General features: G+C 39.9%; 2 protein-coding genes across 3 annotated transcripts in view; one reads left to right on the forward strand and one right to left on the reverse strand.

The window, feature by feature from the left end:
- Positions 1–30: 30 nt before the first annotated feature.
- atg9a (ATG9 autophagy related 9 homolog A (S. cerevisiae)) lies at positions 31–10851 on the reverse strand. Its single transcript, XM_034111392.1, has 20 exons — positions 10690–10851; positions 10337–10392; positions 9178–9329; positions 9005–9048; positions 8795–8859; positions 8164–8313; positions 7557–7698; positions 7290–7430; positions 7063–7183; positions 6738–6913; positions 6533–6655; positions 6268–6455; positions 5396–5549; positions 4713–4892; positions 4030–4242; positions 3691–3923; positions 3149–3266; positions 2693–2969; positions 1735–1883; positions 31–1636 (listed from the first exon to the last, which is right to left on the reverse strand). Exons 3-20 carry the CDS (start codon positions 9278–9280, stop codon positions 1628–1630), a joined length of 2586 nt encoding a protein of 861 aa, XP_033967283.1. The 5' UTR covers positions 9281–9329; positions 10337–10392; positions 10690–10851; the 3' UTR covers positions 31–1627.
- Positions 10852–19715: 8864 nt separating this feature from the next.
- Positions 19716–23870, forward strand: part of myo10l1 (myosin X, like 1) — a 62309-nt gene continuing 58154 nt past the window's right edge. For both annotated transcript variants that reach the window (XM_034112034.2, XM_034112035.2), the window contains exon 1: positions 19716–20159. In XM_034112034.2, coding sequence (XP_033967925.1) covers positions 20139–20159 — 21 coding nt within the window. In that variant the 5' untranslated portion in view covers positions 19716–20138. The remainder of the gene's footprint in view (positions 20160–23870) is intronic.

Genomic DNA, 23870 nt, shown 5'->3' on the forward strand with positions numbered 1-23870 from the left:
GTAGCGTCAACACACAAAGTCAAAACAAAAAACATTGCTTTTTTTCTTTAATGAATTAATTTACATCTGTACAAATTATATTTTACAGGATTTATAAAACAAACAACAAAACCTCTAAACCACACTCACTTTTATCTTGAAAGTGCACCATTAACCATAATAATAGTGATAACAATGTGACAAGGCTTTTTTAAATTCCCATCCAAGTACACAACAGTAAACTTATCCTATTCACAACAGGCAATCATCATGGCACATCCCTTTTATAAATAAACTATTTAAAAATATGTATAAGAAAGATACACAACGAACAAACCCAGTAAGGTGACACCCTCTGTATTAACAGATAATTAAAGTGCATACTTCTTTGCTAAAAGAATTGTGGTTTAATGACAGCAGAACATGGGAAAGTCATGCTGTGATTAAGCTGGATGTGGAGATGGTCATGGGAAAGTAATGTTATTTTGGGATGAGTTGCAACTCTTAAGAACAATGTGTAGCTGATGGTCATGCACTTGTGCTCGAGGGTTTTTTGTATGGCACACGTTAATACTACATGCTTAAAACAGCCTTCTCTGTTTGCTGCGCCATTTCGCATGGTGAAATGAATAAATCCAGAAAAAATAAAAAACTAGGTTGAATCTGATTAAAATGTGCTTGCATACAGCACGACTGGTTACACACACAATGTTGGCCTTTTCATTGTGTAAATTTGATTAATTTTACATTCTCAATGATTCCTGTGAAATATCCTAACATTTAAAGTATTTACACAGTCCATGTGTGCATGCTGCAAAATACCAGGCTACACTGTACAATTATCTTTTAAACAAGAATGTACATGTGCAAACAGAGCCAGACTCTGAACATTTAAAAAATACACATTTTGTTACGCAATACATGCAGAAATAAATAAAAAAGATAAGGAGTAAAATGGTATTTAAAACGTGGCATGTAATTTTGATACTATTTGAGGCCTTCATGTGTTTTGTGAAGAGGCAGAATGTGAGCTGAAGTACAGAGCACAGGGTAGGATACAGAACCTCCAACTTCTGGTACACTAATACAGTAAGATACACACAACGAAAGTCATTGTGTTAGAAGCATCTTTCTGAACATATTCATTGCAAAAGGGCGAAACAATACAGACAGCACAATTAAGATTATTGTGATCACATTGTGAGCAAGTTTTAACCTATTTTTCTACAGCACTAGTAGCAGCATAATGCAGGTTTTTTGTTAACATCATCTACAGTAAGCACCACATGCACTTTAATTATATTTTTGACATTATAAAAGAGCAAAGCATAATCTGATGGCATCGATGGCTATTATAAATAACTTGATCCTGTAGTTCCTCTTCTGATACACACAATCAGATATTCACCCTGTTTGCAAGTGGTCAGTCTTAAAGTATCTTTGAATGGTTTATCATTGTAACTTGTCCAGATGATTTCACTCATAAAGTTTGTAGAGATCATCATGGTACACTGCACTGACACATATCCATCTTCACCTGTGTCAGATCAGAGGGTTAATCCTGGTGAAAAGGCTTGTTTGAAGACGAGGAATGGTTATATGGACATCTATGAAGGATGAGTCGCTGATACTCATCCACATAGCTTGTTTATGTAACCTAAAGTGAGAGAAAGAGAACAAAAAAAACAAATCTACTTGTTAGCACACACAGGAAAAATAACACCACCATTCCAATCACACACATAATCAATTCACCTTGTGTATGTGAGGAGGCATATCGTCCTCTAAGCCCTCTTCTGGTAGTGGATCAGGGTGTCGGGGCGCTACCTGACCCTCCTCTGCCCACCCTCCCATGGGCACACCACGGGCTGACCTCAGTACTCTCCCCCCTGCACTAAAAGAGTCTGTAAAAACAGAAAAAACAAAAGACAGATGAGTTTAGGAAGTGCCAGTAATTACCCTGATTGATATATCACCTGTACAGTAAAGATGCAACAATTAGTCAATCAATAGAAAATGTATTGGCTATTTTGATGCCAAACATTTGCTGGGTTCATGCTTCTTCAGTGTGAGAATGTGAAGAGTTTCTTTCAAATACATGATAATATACTCAATATTAGCTTTATTGTACAAAATATACAGTTTGTAGATGTCACCTTTGGCTCTGGAAAATTACACAGGGCATTTTCACTATTTTCTGACATTTTATTGACAAAAGGATTATTTGAGAAAATATAAGAAGGATTAATCCATGATGAAAGAACATTTACACTTGCAGCTACTTTGCAATAAACTGTTCTCATTTCTTAAAACATATAATGCAATGCTATCGTTTCTATAGTAAGTCAGTATGACATGAAATAAAAAGACATTAGGTAAATATTCAAAGTGAGAAACTCAACTTTACACTTGAGAAAAATGTTCATGTTCCTGTAGATGTATTTGTTCAGTCAACTTGTTTTTAGTATGTAAAAATAATGGCGCTGCAAGGAGTGCCGAAATCTTGTGACAACATTATGCAACAATATTATACAGTATTCTTACTATGGCATGAGTTACAGAGACTTTAGAAGAGTTTGTTGGGGATGATCATGCACCTGTGCTCGAGGACTTTTTTTTAATAAACAGTAGTCATGACAGCAATAATAATAAAGACTGGTAATGCTAAAAACTATATAATTCAAATACACATGATGTGAAATATGGAGAGTACCTGCTGTAGATCCACTAAACGGCCGCTGGCTGCTGCTCTTGTGTGACGATGCAGCCCCCTCCTGGCCCCGGGCGGTACTGACGATGGCTGAAGCTGAAGTGGGAATGGCACAGGGACTGGGAACTGTGGTGGGGAAAGTGTGTGAGCGAAGTAAGTGTCTGGAGTGAGGGTTGGGTTCGCTCCTCACTTCATCGGGGATGCTGTCACTGCTTTCGTCACTTTCCTGCCTGTGCCATGTGTGGCGGGACAGCTCGCCACGGGACTGCTGCTTGTGAAACTAAAGGGAGATAAAAAAGATAGCATTAGTGCCCTGTTCATTATTATATATATTGTTTTATTCAATCTTTATTTAACTATGAATATTCCCATGGAGATTCAGTGAACACATGACTTGAAACAAATCAGCAAAGATATCCTCTGTCTATTCTATTCTCACACCTGCTCACACACAATTACCTCATGCATGTAAAGTGCATGGATGCTCATCTCAGTGGAGGCGTACTCTGAGAGGACCAAACTGGTGAGTTGACCCTCCCATGCACTGCTGCCGGAGCTCACAGTCCAGGCATCCGTTCTACAGAAAAAGAATACAGAAGTTTGAAGAAAATTAGATCCTACATTGGAAACGCTAGGGAAATAAAGACGAGGAAAATAACAGAGACAAACGAATATAAATGAACTTACACTTCTCCGCTTTTTTATGTATTCTAAGTCCCATGTAAAATGTCCTTGTCATTTGTATTTATCTTTAATCCCAACCATCCTGTTGTAAGTACAGTTATAGATTGCTAAAGCGCTGGGAATTTAACCTTATTTTAGTCAACTATTTGTCGTTATATTCATCTGATTATTTTTGAAATCTCAGTCTATATCATTTCACCAAAATATCACTGTTTCTTTTTCCCAAGCCCTGTTGTTGTCACAGTTAACTTTAACTTAAAGGTAAAAATATTTAGCTTGAAAAAGTTAAGGCATAATTCAAAAGGAAATGTTCCTACCCAGAGCCGGCCATTGCTTTGCTGGTGGTTGAAGTGTGGCCAGAAGGCCTGTGAGCTGCACTCAAGCTTCCCCTCAGTTGAAGACTGCTGCTGATCGGGGAAAGGGAGCGTAAGGCAGATGCCCCATTGCCCAAGCCAGCTGCTGCATGATTGGTCAAAGAGCCGTCTGCGCTGAAATGAACGGAGTTCAGTGTAGACGGACCCACCAAGACGTTTGCAATAAGGCTCCTCGGCTGCAAGAGAGAGAAGACAGCAAATCAGTATTTACTTCTGACGCTTTGATAACATCTAACTTATGACCACTGATACTCGAGCATGAATGTTGGTTTATCTCTGTACCTCAGACTCAGACAGTGAGAGTGGATGTGTATCTGAAGGACCTCCTCTGGCTTCTCTGTGAACTTTCTCTTTCAGCTGGCTGATGAAGTGTGTGGTCTCCTGAGAAGGCTGCCACTGAGGGTTGGTGATGGCAAAGTGCATCAGAGACAACTCTGTCTTCCCGTCCTCTGCCTGCTGGTAGATAGACGCCTCTGTCTTCCCCTCAGACATCCACTACAGGAGGAGAGACAATCAACACACAGGTGTTCACATAGACCCTTTTATTCACTCGTCTTTTAATCTAATGTCACAAAGTCTATAGATAAGTATTTTAAAGTGTGTCTTCTTCATCTGTGTATGTCTGTTTGGCTGCATTTGTGGCTGTATCGTTTCATTATTTAAACGTTCTTTAATGAACTTACTTTGTCCCTTTTGTCGACATAAAATGAAATGACTATGTCTTGATGAACACCGAGCCCCATGTGAATGCAAATACATGATATGCTTTCTTTTTTAACAACTAAACTAATTTACCATACATTTTTAAGAGCCGTCAAAACAATTTATTTGGGGAATTTAAATGTACTAGTGGTGCTCAAAGATTGCTGATAGACCGCCCTGTTAATAAGGTGTGTTGAATGTTATGAATGAAGCTTTGAAGTATTTAGTACCCCCCTACAGCCCCTCATGTTGCAGTCCCTTACCGCAGGGTGTCCATGCTGCCTGATGTCCATCTGGGCGAAGGAGCAAGTGTCTCCTACCCCAATCACCTCCACAGTGAAGTTCCTGAAGAAATCAATGATCTCCAGAGACTTCCTCCTCAGACAGAAGATCAGGATTATGGGAGTCACCACTGGACTTATCAGCTCCTCCAGAATAAACACCTGAAAGATAACGGAGAAAAGGTTGACCCTGTACATTTGGTTTACAAAGTACAGTTGTAAAAAAGGCAACGCTGAAGTTGAAACATAGTATTTAAAAAGGCATAATCATTGCGATTGAAATCTAGAACAATTCTTGTTACTTTAGGATTAAATATTAACAGAACACATACTGTTACAATCTTGGAGTGGAGTGTAAACTCCTCCCTTAACAAATATCAACAAGGTGTTTCTCAGCAGGGCACTATTCCTTGTGAATCGTCTTAAAAAAGCCAACAGCATACTGTAAATACATCTTTGCTTTTACAAGTCTCTCTGAGATATTAAAGCAAATAAGGGAATGTGGATAAAGCTTGGAAATTAAGAGAAAATAAGATGTGTATCGTCAGATACAAATCTCTAGAAAAGTATGGACCAACATCATTATTTGTTTAGAGAGAGAAGTGATTTACCGTGTAATTATTCTGAGTCTTGATCTATATTCCCAGTTCAGATTTCATACTCACTGCTTTGTACTGGAAGAGCTGAGAGAACTGGTCTCGAGTCTCATATCTATGTGCATTGCCCTGCCAGTGGTCAGGCATGTAGTGGATATGAGCCAGGATAACCCTCAACAGCTGCTCAGGACAAAACACCATGTGCTTATCTGGGATAAATGATCTGAAGAGACAGAGAGAGACAGAAGTGGTGGCAAATAACTACATCTTATAACTCAAGAGGTTCAAAATCAAATTGAAAAATGTAACTCATTTGAGGAAATGTGCTTGATAAGTAAATCTGAAAACCCTGTTAGTGAGGATATATCACAAATTAATTAAAACTGTTCAGAATCTACCTGTTACCTTTCTAATGGGTTATTACTGAAAATGCCTTGGATGATTGAATATAAAATATAAAGTTATATTAATAGAACTGCCTTATTCCTCAGAGTTCAATTCATAAAAGATGTCCCTCATATCTAAGCATTTCAATGTATAGCTATTAACAGACTTCAAATAGTCAAGAGCTACTTAAGAAGGAAACCCTCTTAAACTCATCCTTATACCTCAGAGTAATCTGCCGAAGAGCATTAAAGGGATTACAAATCCTGGTAGCTTTAAAAGGGCAATTAAGATATCCTACATAAATTAAGATTTGTGTCTTATATTTGTTTGCCTTTCCATATTAGATGTGTAATGACAAATGTTATACTCTATAGATCCATTATAATGATCTAGATCACAGATACACTGCTTCAGGCTATACTGCATTCTTCACCACCTACTGTATTTACACATTAAGCCAAGATAGAAATAAGCCTCTTGGGCGTCGGTTTGCTAATCATTTAATGATTTATTTGTGTAATTAGAAAATGCTTTAGTTAAATAAGCTCCTCTACCTGCAGACTGTGATACACACTCCAAGAAGTGTGATGGATGAGAGAACATGCTCTACTGCCAGGACATCCTCGTCATAGATAGTCAGTGCAATGAGGACAGCCAGAAGAGACCCGGCAAAAAACGCCACATTTTTAGCAACCACCGTCAGCAGCGGTGAGAGGAAACAGTTCATATACTTGGACGCAGCCTAAAAGAAACAAAATAAGAGTTATAAAACTAGGTTTCAGTGTAAAAGAGCATCAGGGGGTTAGTTAGTGGACTGACTTTGTAGCCTTTGCTGAGGCGGGACATGAGCTCATGGTCCAACTCATTAAAGTGCCGCAGGTAACATCGACCATACAGAGACCAGCATCTCGCTCCCAGAGAACCAGGCTCTCGTTTTATAACCTAGGCACAAACACAACAAACTTCAGTTTAGAACACTAAATGACAAAGGAAAATGTATGAAGTTTGTGTGTACGCGTGTTACCTCTGTGTAGCTAAAGAAGGCGTAGAGAATCTGCCACACCAGAATGACAGGACACAGCAGCAGATTGGCAATCCCAATCCACAGGATACGGGATGCCAGCCTGTCTGCCAGCTCAAGCCTGTTCCCTCCTCTCTTGTACTCTGGTTTCAGGCTCCACTCATTCTCAAACAGAGAACCTGCAGAGGTAAAAGATCAATCCTTTGTAATTCTAAACCTTGACTCAAAGGCAAATATGAGTGGAAGCATGCAAATGGTCATTTCACCTGAATATGACACCATAGGAACACAGCCACATTCACACACATCACATTCAACATGGACGTACCTGGCCCCCAGAAGAAGATGAGCTCAAAGTTGTATTTGAGACCGCGGGTGTAGAACACAGACTCCCCAAGGCCAGGAAGTCGAAATCGCACAGGAAGGAGTGATTTATTCACCATGGCAACCTAGAGAAGTAAAGGAAGAAAGTTTTGGTTTGGGTTTTTTTATAATTAAAAGTAGCATGGCAGCAACTAAACAATGTTTTTATCATTTCATCACATATGTTTCTACCATGTAGTTTTTAAAGCGAAGGATGCGGTGGTAGATGTCAAGCTCCGTTAGTTCTTTTTTATGGATGCAGATCTGGTGCTCCTTCTGGATCTCCACTATCCTGGCCTGAACCTCCTGCCATGTTGCATAAGGGAGTTCTGACTGAAAAGAAAACAAAGTGAAGGTTACTTTCTTTTTCTATGTGATAAGAAGTAACTTACTAAAGTACACAAGCAAATCTTTAAGGCATTTCTAAAAAATAACTTCCTGACATGATTTATATCTCACCATGGTCATTTTGAGTGCGTTGATGTAGAAGGATCGGATCTCCCAGTAACAACAGACGTTGTAGAGGAATTTGAGCAGGCGGTGTAGCCAAAACACTCCAGAGATCGTCAGCACAAAAATCACAAATGCATTGTCTCGGATACTGCGGAAGAAAATATTTACTTCGATTAAAAAATGTATTTAGCTGCAATAGGATTTTCTGACAAAGATAAACACTGCTTATCACAAAGATAAACACTGCTTTTCACAAAGATAAACACTGCTTTTCACAAAGATAAACAATGCTATAGTTATGAAAAGAAGTACAGCATGAAAAAGGGCATTGATATTGAGCAACATTTTTGGGGTTGCCTCTTAATTCTGCAATTTTTAAATCATACATAACATGTCACACCTTGATTTTTCATCCTGGGATATTACCAAGTAAGGAATATTCAGGCAAAAACCAGTTCCACGTGATAATGTACACCACATACTAAGAAAGTCAGTGTATACATTTGTGTGGATTGTTCTGTTTCACACTCAGATACACAATCGCATCGAAATTACATTTGCAGCTGATTTGCAAAGAAAAAGTATTATTATCGAAATGCAGCGTCACACTCACCGTGCACTGCAGACATCCACAGGGAGGAAGGCATCAGGCAAAGTGACTTTAGATGAATCAGTGTGATTTACAAACTTGTTGGCAAAGAGTATGTCATAGTCCACACAGTTAGCTAGGAACACTGTGAAGCCAATCACAAACAGCAACTGACTGCATGGAGGGAGAGAGGGGGGGGGGGAGAGAAAAGGGCACACTGCCATAAACAAACCTCTGACAGACAAACAGAACAGAAACTACCGTCTACCGTCAAACTATGTGCAATATGTGCTTTATGTGCAATATATACTTTATATACATATGCCATCTTTAATAACTGTAATATATACCGGGCTGCTAAATCCTAAGAACTGCTACAGGATTTGATTTGTAGATTTGATTTGTTTTTGATCTGTATTTTTGAAAATTAAAAGAAACAAAACATATTGTTTATTATATTATAACTTAGTGCTTTTTTAGCATAGTGTTTATTATATTATAACTTCGTACTTTTTTTAACGCATGTAAGATATGCAACACTAAGCTGTCTGTGGCTCTTTCCTGCTGTAACGCTGCACATTTCCCCTCTGTGGGACTAATAAAGGTATTCTGACTCTGATTCTGAAACATAAGTTCTGAAAGGTAGGATACATACACTAGCTCAAAGATCTCTCCCAACAGCATACAGGTGAATCCATTCTTCTGGTGCAGATTATAGACGTAATGGAGGTTAAGGAACATTGCACATGTATCTGAGATAAGCAAATCCTATTTATGGTCAAAGATATTAATTGTGCAAGATCAAAGTAGCGTAATACAGTTTTAATACAGTAGGAACACATGCCATAGCCTTGTAAAAGGATATTCTCTGGAAAAACAGGTCCAGGTTTTCTATATGATGCCAATGTGCTGCAAAAGGAATCATCACACATTAGTAATGGGGTTGTTTTGAGGCATCAATGAGTGTAAAAGAGGAGGGTGTGTTTATGTGTGTGAAAAGTTCATGATTTGTTTGTAATTAGTTTGTGCATGTCATACATTTGGCTCCTTCAGGCACATGCATCAGCAGGTTCTCCTCTCCGGGGGGAGAGTCGCTGTAGGACGCCTCCAGGCGCTGGTACTCGGTGTCAAAGTGCGCCATAGTGACAACAGCTTCAGTCTCACCAAGTAGCTGAGCCCCCCGCTACAGACTGGAGCACAGAGAACGGGAGGGAGAGAGGAGGGGAAGGCAAGAGGGAGTCGTAAACAAGGAGGAGATGAGATAAAAGAGATTTACAATAGCAAAGGTTTACACATCATATCTTGGTTAATAATCAACTAATGTTGACACTTACACCCTATTATGGAAAATGTGTTAAACAGACCAAAGCTTCAATTGAGGCCTTACTATCAACATTAGACTTGATTTTGGATTGATTTAGTAATTATTGATTATTAATCCTTTACAATATTTGTTTTGCCTGATATTTTAAAGCTCAGGATAAGCAACTCAGAGCTGTATTCATAAACTGTAAAAGTCTGATTAAAAGGGCAGTTTCTTCAAAAATGCAACCCCAGACTACTGAACTATCTCCACACATGACTACAATTGAAGAGAGATAAAACATTTGAAAATGTGCCACAAAAGTATAGTAAAGTGTGTTTATAAGAAATGGTCCTGTAATTATTTAGTGACAAATAAAATCAGTAGTGTGTATAGCAACTATGCTTCATTTGCCTTCGCCAGTTGGACTGAAAACCAAAACTAAACTGACAAGGGTCTCTGCCTCAAGATCCTTTACTTAAAGCTGTGACAGCTACATCTAAAAGCTATAATAGCACCAGGAGTTCCCAAAGAGACTCTGCAGATTAATATTGTGTTGACTGAAGACAATGATAAAAGGGCTTGGTGTACAAACCACATATTTGATACAATGATGACATAACATTGGATGGAAGTATTCAAGTAGGCCTACAACGAAAATTACCTAGCCTAAATATTTCTCAAGAAGACCATTATGTTATCAAACTGTGAAAACAGCATCTTAAGGTGCAATGACTGAATTTAAATCTGAGTTATTACATAACAAATCAGGGACTACCCTTAGTTATGCAATTAATACTTGAGATGTGGTTTATGGGTGCACGTCTTACCTAGATATACTGTCTCAAAACAGAGCTATTTTGTGGTTATTATCCAATACAGAGATTATCTTACCTCCATTGCAGTACAGTACGTCCTGTCTAGTGAGGGTGTTTACTCAACATTACCAGCTGTAAAAAAGAAATACGTTCTTGTCAGTCTTATCCAGGACCATAACAGACTCTAGGAAGGGACTGTAAAAGCCATATTACTATTAAAAGGCAACATATAATGAGGCACAGGGCTGAACCGACAAAAGGTGACAGAAATAGCTGATGTTTAGTTGCGGTTTTATCCTGGATATAATAAGCAGCAACACATACAAGAAAGAAGCTAACACAGGAGATTCAGGTGTTGTTGTTGTCGTGGTTTGACAGCACAGGCCTGGCTCCCTCCCAAAAATAATATGTAGGCTTTGCCTCCCTTACCGATGGGTTCTTCCTCCTCCGCTGCGCCAAGTTAAAAGAGTCAACTCCAAGGGGATTTTTTTTTGTTTAATCTAATACCCGTCTTGTTTTCGTTTTCTGTTTGCTGCGTCTCGAAGTCAAACACGAACCAGTTTCATTTTCCAAATAGCTAGCACTGTGGCGTCTGTCATAGCTGACAGACAAGGACATTACCCAATCAGAGTGAAAGTTCGCTAACAGAAGGAAGAACAGCCAACCAGAGGCGGTTAGAGGCGGGCACTAAGAAGACATTGCATGTATGAGAAGTAAGTGACACGCCCTGCATGAGACTCCATGGCAGGTCCTTCTTTTGCTGTGGTTACTTAGGCTTATCAAATGGTCGTTTACTACCACCGTCTGGTCATTTTTTGTAGCACTACTGGATACTGTCAAACTGTACATGGACTGATACTGCTACATGTAGATTCTACATACCATTGCATTTCATGGTGCAACCCTGAGTTGCAAAATGACAATAAATGATCCTTCAACCTTACATACAAAAAAAAATACAAAGATCTATACGTTATTGTTATTATTATACACCAGGGGTGCAATTAAAAGGCAGAGGAAAAACAGCACAAAAAAAACATCTTCAAAAACCACATCCACAGCTAATATAAACTAGTCATGACGAGATGAAGCCTTTATGAAGCTTTGAAGCTTTCCAGCCAATTCGTTCTCAAAAGGATTCATCTCATGAGGATCATCTGAACCCCCCTGTTGATCAAAGTGTGTTAAACAGGCAGAAATCTCTACAGTGTGATCTTTCTGTAAGTTCCCAATGAGTAAAGCCTTAGAATAACTCAATGAACATGAAATCCTATGTTCATGTAATACATTTGTACGCTCTTATCACTTATAAACCAATAAGGAACACTTAAAAAGAGTGTACTGTTAGTTATTGTAAATAAATAAATGTCATTATTGCACATGATCCAATTGGACTGGCAAACCAATATTGCCAAAAATAAAAGTGTATGATTGAGAAGTTAGGACAAAATGAATGGGCAGTCATTTTGTAAATGATACTTACTTCTGCTTAATGATCTCCTGCTGTTATTTGCCTGTGTGTTGTGCAGCTAAATGCAATGTAATGTAATGTAATGTTTTGATGGGCATACAGTAGATGGGGTGGTGGAGCTGACTATACAGCAACAACATGATCTTTGCAAAGCGAAACTCACCTTCTGTTGCTCTGCTGATGAATATTCAAATGTGATTGTTAAGCCTCTGGAGTGACAGCTCGGCTTTTGTTCACTGTGTTAGTTACACTGTTAACACCAATCACTTTGTGTGAGCGTGTGTGTGCGTGCGTGCGTGCGCGTGTATGTGTGTGCGTATGTGTGTGTTTGTGTGTGTTTGCCTTTGTTTATTAAATAATAATACTAGCAATGATGATATCATTAACCAATTTCCCTTGACAGAAGTGAATTAATAAGTGAGGTTTTCACACACACACACACACACACACACACACACACACACACACACACACACACACACACACACACACACACACACACACACACACACACACACACACACACACACACACACACACACACACACACACACACACATCTTGGAAGTCAGACCACACATTCAGAAAACAGGAAGACAAAACAAACACAAACAAACGCACACATTTAAGTATACTTAATGTGTGTGATCTGACATGTTGGCTATCCTCCGTTCTCTCAGAATTTTCTTACAGCTCTAATGCAAAGCTTTTTAATTCTTGCTCTTTTTCTCTCATTTTATTTTCCCATAATCTAACCTTTCCTGACAGTGAGTGTTTTTTTTGTTTGTGTATATACGTACAGATTTAGAAAAAGGGGCAGGGGTGTCTTGAGTCAGGGGGGATCTATGTAATCCAGTTATTTCAAAGTGATCTGGGTAATTTATCCGGTCCTCACTAGGATTAGGCTTCGTTCAGTTTAATCCATTTTAAAAAGTATGTTACAATAAAGCCCAGTATAATATTGGCCAAACAGTAAGTGAGTTACAAGAGTAATGAAATATGATAAAATAAAACAGTGTCTCTGATCAATCTTCACCTATTGTTAGACCACGTTTAAACAGTTTTAATTCATTGTATTTCAATTAGTTTATTGATGTTTGTACAATAAATCATATGCTGTGTTAGAGATTATCCAAAGAAGTGAGGATAACGTTTATTTTGTTGCCCTTTTCCCTCATCACAATTGTGAAAATACAAACAAAAATCACTTACATATAACATTTCATTTAAAATTAAATGTCAATTAACTGTTTAGTTCTTCATTGCCACACTTATTATGAATACCTTCTCCTGGTGTTGTGTAATATTATTCTAGACTATTGTGCGTATATGTGTGTGTAAGCATGATAGGGCTCTGCTGCAGGCTATAGCTGGCTGATTAAATTACCCCACTGTCTGTCGGGAATTAGGGGGGGTTGCACTGGCGGCTAATTTGGTCCAAAGACGTGCTGTCGTGCTGCCATGGGTGGTGCTGGGATAGCTGTAATGGGGTAGTGGGGTAGGGGTGTTGGAGAGGGGGTGGGGAAAAGGGAATCAGGATGAAGTCACCCCTGCTCTAGAGCAACTTAATTGGATCAAGCTTCTTCCTGTATGTGCACCCATGTAAACCCAACACAGCAGGTATGAAATCTACACATGCACGCAGGATGCTACTTGAGACTCCTTAAAATAAATAATTGTAATCGTCCTTGTTTTCTTCTTTCTGCTGGTACCCCTGGGGCAGTTCCCAACATCCCTATCTGTCCCACTTCCTGAAGTGCCTGGATAATATATAAAACATTCTTCATCTATTGCTCTTATCATTTGAATTATTACATATATTGTGAATCATGATTCAGTTAAAACAAGACAAATTATAGTCACTCTAGCAGGCATTTAGGAATACAGAGGTAATGAGTCCTGAACACATCATTAGGAAATATGAAAGTATATGATGGTGTATGCTGTTAACTTCAAGGGAATAGATCCGGATGGAGATGTATCCCCATATTGCCTTGTGGTCCCATATTTCCCCTGACAGATGTTTTTGACACACACACACACACACACACACACACACACACACACACACACACACACACACACACACACACACACACACACACACACACACACACACACACACACACACACACACACACACACACACACACATACACACACACACACACACACACACACACGCACGCACGCACACACACACACACACACACACACACACACACACACACACACACGCAATAACATACAATAGATCAGTTTGATATCAATTCCCTTTCTGGGTTTGATTTAAGTGGGGATGTTTGACACAGTTAGGTGTGTGTGTGTGTGTGTGTGTGTGTGTGTGTGTGTGTGTGTGTGTGTGTGTGTGTGTGTGTGTGTGTGTGTGTGTGTGTGTGTGTGTGTTGGAGGTATATTCGTTCATATCGTTAAGACAACAGGAAAGGAGGTTCAACTTTTGTTCACACTTGGGCTATACGCTAGTGTTGGCTTTATTAATTTATCTTTAAAAAAGTTTGCATTTTGTGTGTTATAAAAATAGGTGTGTAACTGTTTTCCAAAATAACCTTATTAAGACCTTGCAAAGCATGATTTCATTTTTAACAGAGGAACATTAACTGTGTCGCATGAGTCATACAGATCAGGTCCCCCCATCATATGTCCCTCTAGAGTGTGTGGGGGGGCGTGCATCAGACATGAATGCATGAATTATTGTGTTGTTCAGTATATCTGTCCACAGGGACTGAACTCTGACACCACACTGCATAGCTGGTCTCTCAGAAAGACCACTGGCTAAGCATCTTTATATTGCTCTTTTCACTTTCTCTCTATTTCACGATAATAATATGGAGAGGCCATTATACTTGTAATAAGAAGAAACATATTGATATTCTTTTAAAATCACCAATTCAGATTCCTATTTGCACAGCTTTTGCCAATTGTTGCTATTCGTGTTGTGTATCGTTAATTCATTAATGTCCAGCCATGCAGGTGTCCTTCAGACTTGCTCACTAGAAAGAAAGGTTAATAGTCAATATCGGCAGTGTTTTAAATACTCAATATAGAGTCAACGATATATGGAAGGACAACTGGCAAGTAAAGACAGATAGAAACTGTCTGGAGAAAAACTAATCTTAACGTCATGTCAATAACCTGCTTAAAACACTGAGGGTTAGGCTGGGTTTCTTCTACAGGAACAAGTCCTGTTTCTCGCTTGAGGCCAGGAAAAGGCTCACTGTGACCTTTTTACCTGTGCTGGACTATGGTGATTTGATGTATATGAATGCACCTGCTGATTGCCTGGTCAAGTTAGATGCTGCGTATCACAGTGCACTGAGATTTGTGACAAACTGTAAAGCATCAACCCATCACTGTACCCTGTATGCAAGGGCTGGTTTGCTTTCACTAACTGCACGGAGGCTCAGTCACTGGTACATTTTTATATACAAAGCCATGTTAGGGAAACTTCCATCCTACATCTGCTCCCTGATCTCACGGCGAATTGTAAGTGGCTACTGCCTGAGATCGCATGCTGTGTTTTTATTAAATGTGCCAACTGCTAGGACTGTCTTAGGGAAGACAGCTTTTAGATGCGCAGCTCCGCTAACTTGGAATAGTCTGCAATTGAAATGGAAACTGAGCAATCTGGTGCCACTAAATGTTTTTAAAGCTCGGTTGGATGCTACTCAATCGGAAGCTGTTGGTACCTGTTCATGTGGATAATTATGTAAATTGTAAATCCCTGTAATGATGCTGTATGATGTCCTTTTTGTTGTTCTGTTTATGTTTTTATGTTTCATGTGGAACCTACTTGAGCAGGTCTCCCTTGAAAAAGAGATCAATGATCTCAATGGGTTACACCTGGATAAATAAAGGTTCGAAATGAAATGAAAAACGTACTAAAAAAAAGAAAACTCCACATTTTGGCATATATATGCTTATTTGCTTAAGTTAAATGAAAAAAATATTCTGTTTAGTAGTTTCAATCTCTTCATATAACTGTCTGCATGAGAGGAAATAGGCATTTACCCCTTAATGATCAAGTATTTATTTAAGTTGAAGAGTGAACCTTTGATTCTAAAATATCTTTAGCCAGCCTTCTGATTTTAATGGATGGTATTGGCTCATCAATTGGCAAAAGTGTTTGTGTTTTAATATTTTATATCAATGTTGAGTGTCTTGATGAGTTTCTGAGCGACTGTAGCGGTAGCCCACACTCCCTGCCTAAGTTTATTATTCAGTCATTCAAAGTAAATTAAATTACAGAGACTAAGTAACCTCATCATCTCAATATTACATTTCCTCAAGAGGGAGTGTGAGTCTTTCTCGTTGTGAACCACATAAACCATAATGTAGATTGATTAATAGAAGGTTTTAATAAAGCTGCTGCAGTTATGTAACATATGTCTTGTACTGCCAGAAGAGTGACTTAGTTTGAAGTATTGGAGATTACAATCGAGATTACATTATAATAGCATACATTCTAGAACGTTTTTGTGAAGTTTATCCCATTGCATTACATTACACCAAACAATGCATCTTTGTGTCTCTGGGGCCATTTCAAAACCAAAAGAGAGTATTTGTCGAGTACCAAATTTAGCCTCAAGGCCTTGCTTTGGATTGCCCCATTTCACCGGTTAACCAGTACATAGTAAGGTTGATAATCAATCAGGACACAATGAGTTTCACTGCATCCCTTTGATTCAGCATTTCCTCTCAGACAGCCATAAACTGATCACTCTGCAGGGACAGCGACGGGTCACAGAAGAGGGGCGACCGAAAGAGAATGAGGTTAATAAATGAAGAGAGATTTATGGACGCTCCGGTGGTAAAACTGATTGGCTGTGACATTGTGAGTGATGCCTGATTAATGCATGCAACATATGACATGCACACAGATGCACACACCAGTTACCAGATACATGTGTTGAATGATATGCTCGTGGTTCATATGTAAGTGTTGTCGGTGTCGTATAAGGAGAGAGAGATCCATGCAATGGGTTGGCTCAGCTTTGAGCTCTTCAGTAATCTGTCTGCGTTTTCACTCAGAGAACCAGAGCACTTATCGATGATCTGTCCACAACACACACTTCTCTCTGATTTACAGCCCACACACATTTTCAGTGTAACAGTAATAGGAGAAGGAGACATCAAGGAGAAAGAGAGAGGGAGCAGAGTTATTCTCCTGACTCGCAGCGAACAAAATCTATCCTACAATTCACCGCTGAGGGTCAGTCCTTGTGTTGTCATGGTAATAACAATTGAATAGCCCAGACTTTTTTATGTCTGTGTATTTCAATGCGTGTGTATGTTCCCGCATGCTGAATGAGTTGGATCGATGGCTTTTAGGCAAGTAATCACAGACAGCAGCGATCCCCCCTCTGCATTTCCACTCCAGGGACTTTTTGTGCAAATTTGTGGCTGTTGCATTTGGTTGCTATTGACTTTCATGCAGACCAAGATCAAAAATATGTTGAGAGCATTTACTTCATACATCCATTAGTACTAGTCGGGAGGGGTGGTTAGGTGCAAACCATATGAGAGTTTAGGCAACATTGATGTAGTAAAATGGAAATAGTAAAAATGTGTATCACAGAACTCAATGTAAAGTTTTGTCAGACATCCACTAAAAAACTGTTTAAAAACCCGATACTGTATTTCGGAGGTTGAAACCAGATAAGTGATCGCTTGATAAATGACTTAATTGATTAAATGATGATTAGAATAATCGGCTAATTGACCAATCAAATAACCAATTTAGCTCTACTCAACACTGAATGATTCCTGTGTTGTGTTGCCTTAATTCCTTTAAAACAAATGCTCAAAATAAATACAGCTAAACTAGAATTTGGATCCATATTTTGGTGCATTTGGGATTTTCTTGCATATCATGAATGGTTTACACAGTACTTTCTAGACTATCAAACATATCCAACAAAGGGAGAATATAAATCACCATTTTGTCAGTGTCCTTTAGAGTGGGGCTTCATTAAAATTTAAAAGAAACACTTCTGAGAAAACAATAGAGATAATTAGAGAGTCCATTATGATGTATAAATGCTGCAGCAGGCCACCTAATCATGCTGACATTGCTGTAACCTCTGTTAGTCCTGTGTCAAAAACTGCTTCTGGTTACAACATAGCATCGATAATAGTTTTTAATTCATGTAACTGAATCTTTACAACTAGCCTTTTTCTGACAATGAAAAATCATATATGAACGTAATGTTTTGATAATTTCAGATCAATTAACATAATACACAAGAATACTATGCTGTGTGTCACTGTGAAAATGTTTACAACATTACTTAGAAATCTTGGTCACCAACAGGATGGGGGTTGGATTCGGGGTTCTGATTATGGAGCATTTACTGGTTTCTGTTTACACAATACTCCTTCAGAAATGTTTTGCTAACAGTTAAGTGTGAGTGTACGATGAAGTGTGCACATTCTGTGCTGCTGCAGGTTAACATACAAGTAATCGAGTCAATATTTATTTTTTATTTTATTTTGTGGAAGGGGGGTAATCTTCTAAAGCTATTTCATATTAGAGATTATAAAGTGTAGGTCTCATTTCCTGACTGTATGTGTATATGTGTGTGGCCATACAGACATGCACACACTTCTAACATACAGGACAGGGGCCTGTTGTTGGGGCTAGCTTTTGAACTGTCTCCCTGACGAAGATGGAGGGCACAGTTGAATAACATTTCCAGGCTTACATACAGGAGGCCCCCTCTTTACCTCCAGGGCTCCAGAGGGAACAGGCTGAGCTTCACAATACTTTACCCCAAAGAGGCCTCCCCACACTGGGCTCCTGATGGCTGCACCTGGCCCCCGCAGCTTGGTCTTCTGAACTGGAGAATAAAACCACACACGGTCCACATCACATAACCCAGCTGTCTATCCATTTCTACCTCATTCATACAAACGGGTGTCTCTGGGGACAATGTGTGTTATTATTCTTGATATTGGGGTGTTTTCCCCCTGCTGTCCTGTGTGCACAACTGCACATGTGTGTGTATTGTGAGATATCATTTGTCACCCTACAGGGGCTCTGACTATCCTCCTCCTCCTCCTCCTCCTCCTCCTCCTCCTCCTCCTCCTCCTCCTCCTCCTCCTCCTCCTCCTCCTCCTCCTTTGCAATGGGAGGTAGGCCATTTTCGGAAAGACCATTTAGAAATACTCTCCTCTTCTCACTCTCTCTCTCTTTGTGGGATTTTAGATACACAGGAAAGTAAATTTGGCTGACAGCTCTTTCCTCATGGCTAATTTAGACATCATCTCAGTCAGTGAAACGGGGATTTCTTTTTCCGTGTTGTTGCATATTCATGTCCACTCAAGCCAACATGTCAACATCTATTATGTTATCTGACAAGAATCATCTCTACTGGATATTGTAAATGCAAAGTAGTCACTAGGGGCAACAATAGATGTATCACACTGTTGTACATGTATAAAAGTATATGAGTTGCAACAAACAGATTTATTTAGTATTCAATGAATAACCCAAGCAATAAATCCATACAACATTGAGATATACTCTCCTTAATTTTTCTTTTGCATAAATCCTCTTTCCTCTTTTTTTACACAAACGCACAATCCAACATGCTGGTGCTGCTGATGTCCAATCTGGGTCATTTCAGGATCAACACCTGTAATTGGGCCAAGTGGGACAGAGCCTCTTTCATTATGTCTGGAGCTAGTCACCAACCCAAGCCACTACTTTTCTACATAAAACTAAAAAATGCCTTTTTACTGATTGGAGAAGAAAATAATCCAGATGTTGTCAGGGGGTTGCCACAGCTATAAAACCTACTTCAATTTACATGTCTGCCCTGTGTGTGTGTGTGTGTGTGTGTGTGTGTGTGTGTGTGTGTGTGTGTGTGTGTGTGTGTGTGTGTGTGTGTGTGCGCGCGTGTGCGCGCGTGATTTATGTTTGAGGAGGCTGTGTCTCCACCGCCCCGTGTGTGAGGAGGGCAGCGTCAAGCTCGCACAGCCTCTCACACACATACACACACATTCACATATACATACACACACAGACACTGTTACACCGAAAAGAGGCAGGCCTGGAACACCGATGCTCGTCAATTAGAGCTCTTTCGACGGATCCCTCGCGTGGACATTTTAAATTTTTCATCACAGCCTCCTTGGATTTTTCTCATGTGGCTTTTTGCGCATAGAGCCCGGACGCTGCTGAGGTGTGTTTGAGCCACTGAGCCATTCCGAGTATGAAGACTAACGCTCGGTGAATGGGAAACATCAACACGGAGGCACCGCTACCTTTCCCCCGTCTTGACCAACACGCTCACCCCTCGGTGGGCGAGATTTGCGCACCGGAGACTGGAGCCGGTGTCTGCGCTCTGCCGGGCCGGGCGCGCGACGTCTGGGAGGAGTAGGGAGGATGGAGGGTTTTTTCAAAGAGGTAAGCAATGGTGAATGTGTATCACTGTTATCGAACTAAACATTAATGTCAGATCACGTTTTTTACGGTGGGATTCCACCCACATCTCCACCGATACACGGCCCTGTGTGATAAGCACATTTTTTATTTCGATTAGTATTGGATTTGGTTATGGGCAGGTGTTGCTCTGCTTCCGTCGACTGGAACCATTCATCACTGTTCCCAACCAAACCCACACAGAATAGGCCTGTGCCTTAACCGCAGGTCTATGTCGATTGAAAATGAAATCAACACCCTGTTTATTTTATTATCACTGCGGAACACCAGGGCCTGGCAGCCGACCGGCTTGGTGAATTAATTCTAAGCAGAGCCGCAGATAAATTGGCCAAACGAGAGCTGACAGGGCTTTTGCATCCATACAACTGGCTCTCGGATTAAAGACAATCTGTTATCGGAGGGTATACCGTGTTGACACACAGCAACAGCCCTCCCACATCATGCTGCTGTTACAAGACCCTTTTTGTGCTTTTTGAGTGCTCTGTGAATGGGTTGGATCAGCCATCCATGGGTGGGTATGGGTCGGTACAAGGCTGTAGGGAGGGGGTGAAGGAGGAGGGGGAGGAGGGTTGTCTATTTTGGAACAGACTAGGTGAGACAAATGGTTAATAACCGGTATGAATATGAGGTAAAACTGTGCTTATTGATTCAGCCTCCTGCTCATCCCTCCACTGGAAAAGCATTCAGGCTTTCACCTCCAGCATCCTGGCATTTATATGACACACAATTCTCCTGCCTGCAAGACTGATGACTTGTCCATTCAATTTACCTCTCAATTGTCCAGTCTTTCTCCCTCTATGTAGGGTGTTCATTGTAAGCTATGTCACCTTCCCCTCCCTTTTCTTTCATTTGGTTTTGGTCCACACTCACCATTTAGTGGCACATACATTGTCTTCTCTGCTGACTTTGATGCCAATATCCGTCCTCTCCAAGCTACTTATCCTCCCCCGTCTTAAATTAATCTGATATGGGTTTAAATGCCTCTCACATTGGCAGTGATGTCATGCCATTTATTAGTCTCGTGCTTGTTTGGGTGCCAATCCTTTGATGAGCACTGCTGTCCAAGGCAAGAGAAAAGCAGAGGTGTGATCTATTGAATCTTGGTAATAATGCATATTAACATTACGAAAAGGAAATGTCAGCTGTTTGGATGATCATACAGAAACAGCTAGCAACCATCTGTCCTGCTCCATTTCCCATCGTTCTGTTGGTAATATATTGATCATTGCATCGATTGGCAGACCACCACATCGCCAACCCTGAAGCCCGACACAGACCAGACTAAAAGCCTATGTGGGACCTGAAATGGAGTGACTTATTGAGTTATGATGTCCAGGCCTGCAGTCCTGAATGCACTGCATATCTGATACCCAGAAACATGACTTCATGCAGTCGGCCGCTGAGTAATCAATCCTCTTGGGATGTGTCTGTCCAGCAGACATTAAGTGTCATTCCTCTGTAATCTTCATCGCTCCATGCTTCAGCCTTACATCCCTGTGTTCCTACTCTTGTCTTCATGCTTTAAACCAGAAAAGAGTGAACAGCTGACCTCTCCCTCTCAACCCAGGCAGAAAATATGATAGCTGGCTGACCAGCCAAGCATAAATGTCAGGTGGCAGCAGCAGACTACTGCATAATCCCCTCAAATTCAAAGTGGATGGGTTAGTAGTGGATTATAGTTGCAATGGCATATAATGATATTATGTAAATACAAACAAAAATTGTATTTTTCTAGTTAGGTCAACAAAAAATACACATGTACATGTGAAAAGTTAGAGGATACTTTTTGGCACACATTAGAAGTGACAGTGAAAGTATAAAGTATTGTTGAGCTGCAATTAGTCATCTTATCTGGCTGAACAATCATCTGCAAATATTTAGATTTTTAAGTAGTGTGCGAAAAATGGAAGAAAATACAACTTTCCGCCTCTCAAATATGGATCAAATATTCCTGCTTTTCTTTGTTTAGTGTCTTAAAAAACGGAATGTCTTTTGGTGTTGGACTGACATAATAAGATATTTAAAGACATAACCTATAGATCCTTGAATGTGATCCCGTCCAGAAGCTGCTCACCTTGCTGATTCTGTGTTCAGATATGTTTAGGGGACCGTATATTCTGCATGGTCTGATGATGCATGACGCTGTGTGTTAGTGTTGGTGTGTGTTTGAAAGGTCGGGACTGGATTGCAGGTGCGCCATGAACCGAGAACTGGGGGATAGACAGGTGTGAACGTGGAAAGAACCGCTTTCACACATGATCTAAATCCCGCTGTCATTGCTGTTGTATCATATCGGCTGTTTATAGCCTTTTTCTCTGTCCTGCTTTACCTGGCACACAGTCCTCTCCTCTTCTTCTTCGCTTGTTGTTTCCCCTCAGTCTGTGTAACTTAACAGGCTGTAAATAATAATTCATGCTCTGCAATTTGTTGAGTGGCCACTACACCCTCTCCTGAGAATAACAATAAAAGCTTTCTCACACTGAGGTTGATTCTTTATGCAAAGAAGAGTAAAATATTAATCATCAGTATACATTGCTGCATGCACATAAGCTGTGAAACTCTTAACAAACTAACACATCAGAAAGCAGCTTCTATGTTTGAACTATATGGTGTCTTAATAGCAGCAAATAATTCAGTAATTTCTTCAGCACCAAAAAGCGTATTAATTTAACAGTCCCTAGATTGCGGTCCAAATTATGCAGGATTTAGCATGAAGTGCTTGCTGCAGGAAGCTGGTTCAGTGGAGGGAAGGGAACAGTCACTGGAGATGTGTGACCTATATTCAGCAGCTCCAAACACATTTGTTCTGCTCAGGAGCTGCATCAGCTTCGTTTCTCTCTCTCTGCTCTTTTCCCTTCCCTTTGATGCTCCGTCTCTCCCTGCGGCCACTCGCTTCTCTGTCTCTGTCAACCAAGCACTCTCACTGCTGCCCTACCTGTCTCTCTTCCTTCTGGCATGTTTCCAGCTCTGTCTATCCTGTCTATCTATCTCCTGCTTGTTCTCTATGTGTTGGTGTAAGAGGACTGCTCGGCTACTTTAAAAAACACATACAATATATGTTACAGTGTGTGAATTAAACAACATCTTCTGGGCAGTTATGGAACTTGGCAATGGACTGATAATGTATATCACGATAAATACTTAACAGAATAGATTAGCCTTATTTCGGTATCAAAAAGTCCAAGTAGCCAAATATATTAAAGTCAAGTTTGGTACGAGATTCATCATTTCTGCTCAGATTACTTTATTGTTCAAAGATTAGCATACAATGAAAAACAACAATCTGAGTGTGACCAAGTGTCAGAAATAAAAGTGATGAGTGGTCACTTCAGAAGATCACATGATACTCAGCAGTATTTTACAATGAATAATTACATGTACATTACAATAGGTGATGGTTGCAGAATGTTTAAATAGCAGCATTACTGCTTCAAAGAGTGCATAATATCATACATTAGCGTCACCACGCTTGAATATTTATGTTTTTTTCCCAGATTGCTTCAGTTTTATGGACTAACTGTAAAAACATACTCCCTTTTCCAGTGTATATAGAGTACAGTGAAGTCAAGTATTTGTATATAAAACCCCAAATCACAAATCTCATTTACAAACAAGAAATACAAATTGTAATTAACAGGAAACAAATACAATATATTTATAAAGGACACCATATCC

This window comes from Pseudochaenichthys georgianus, chromosome 22 (assembly GCF_902827115.2).
Source record: "Pseudochaenichthys georgianus chromosome 22, fPseGeo1.2, whole genome shotgun sequence".
Taxonomy (NCBI): domain Eukaryota; kingdom Metazoa; phylum Chordata; class Actinopteri; order Perciformes; family Channichthyidae; genus Pseudochaenichthys; species Pseudochaenichthys georgianus.

Bases quoted from the DNA above. Each gene is read 5' to 3' on its own strand.
- atg9a (XM_034111392.1), bottom strand. From the start codon at position 9,280: ATGGCGCACTTTGACACCGAGTACCAGCGCCTGGAGGCGTCCTACAGC. The intron at 6,656-6,737 runs GTAACACGCGTA...GTTTGTGCCTAG, and splicing joins CCTTCTTTAGCTACACAGAG to GTTATAAAACGAGAGCCTGG. The intron at 4,243-4,712 runs GTAAGGGACTGC...CTCCTCCTGTAG, and splicing joins GGCAGCATGGACACCCTGCG to TGGATGTCTGAGGGGAAGAC.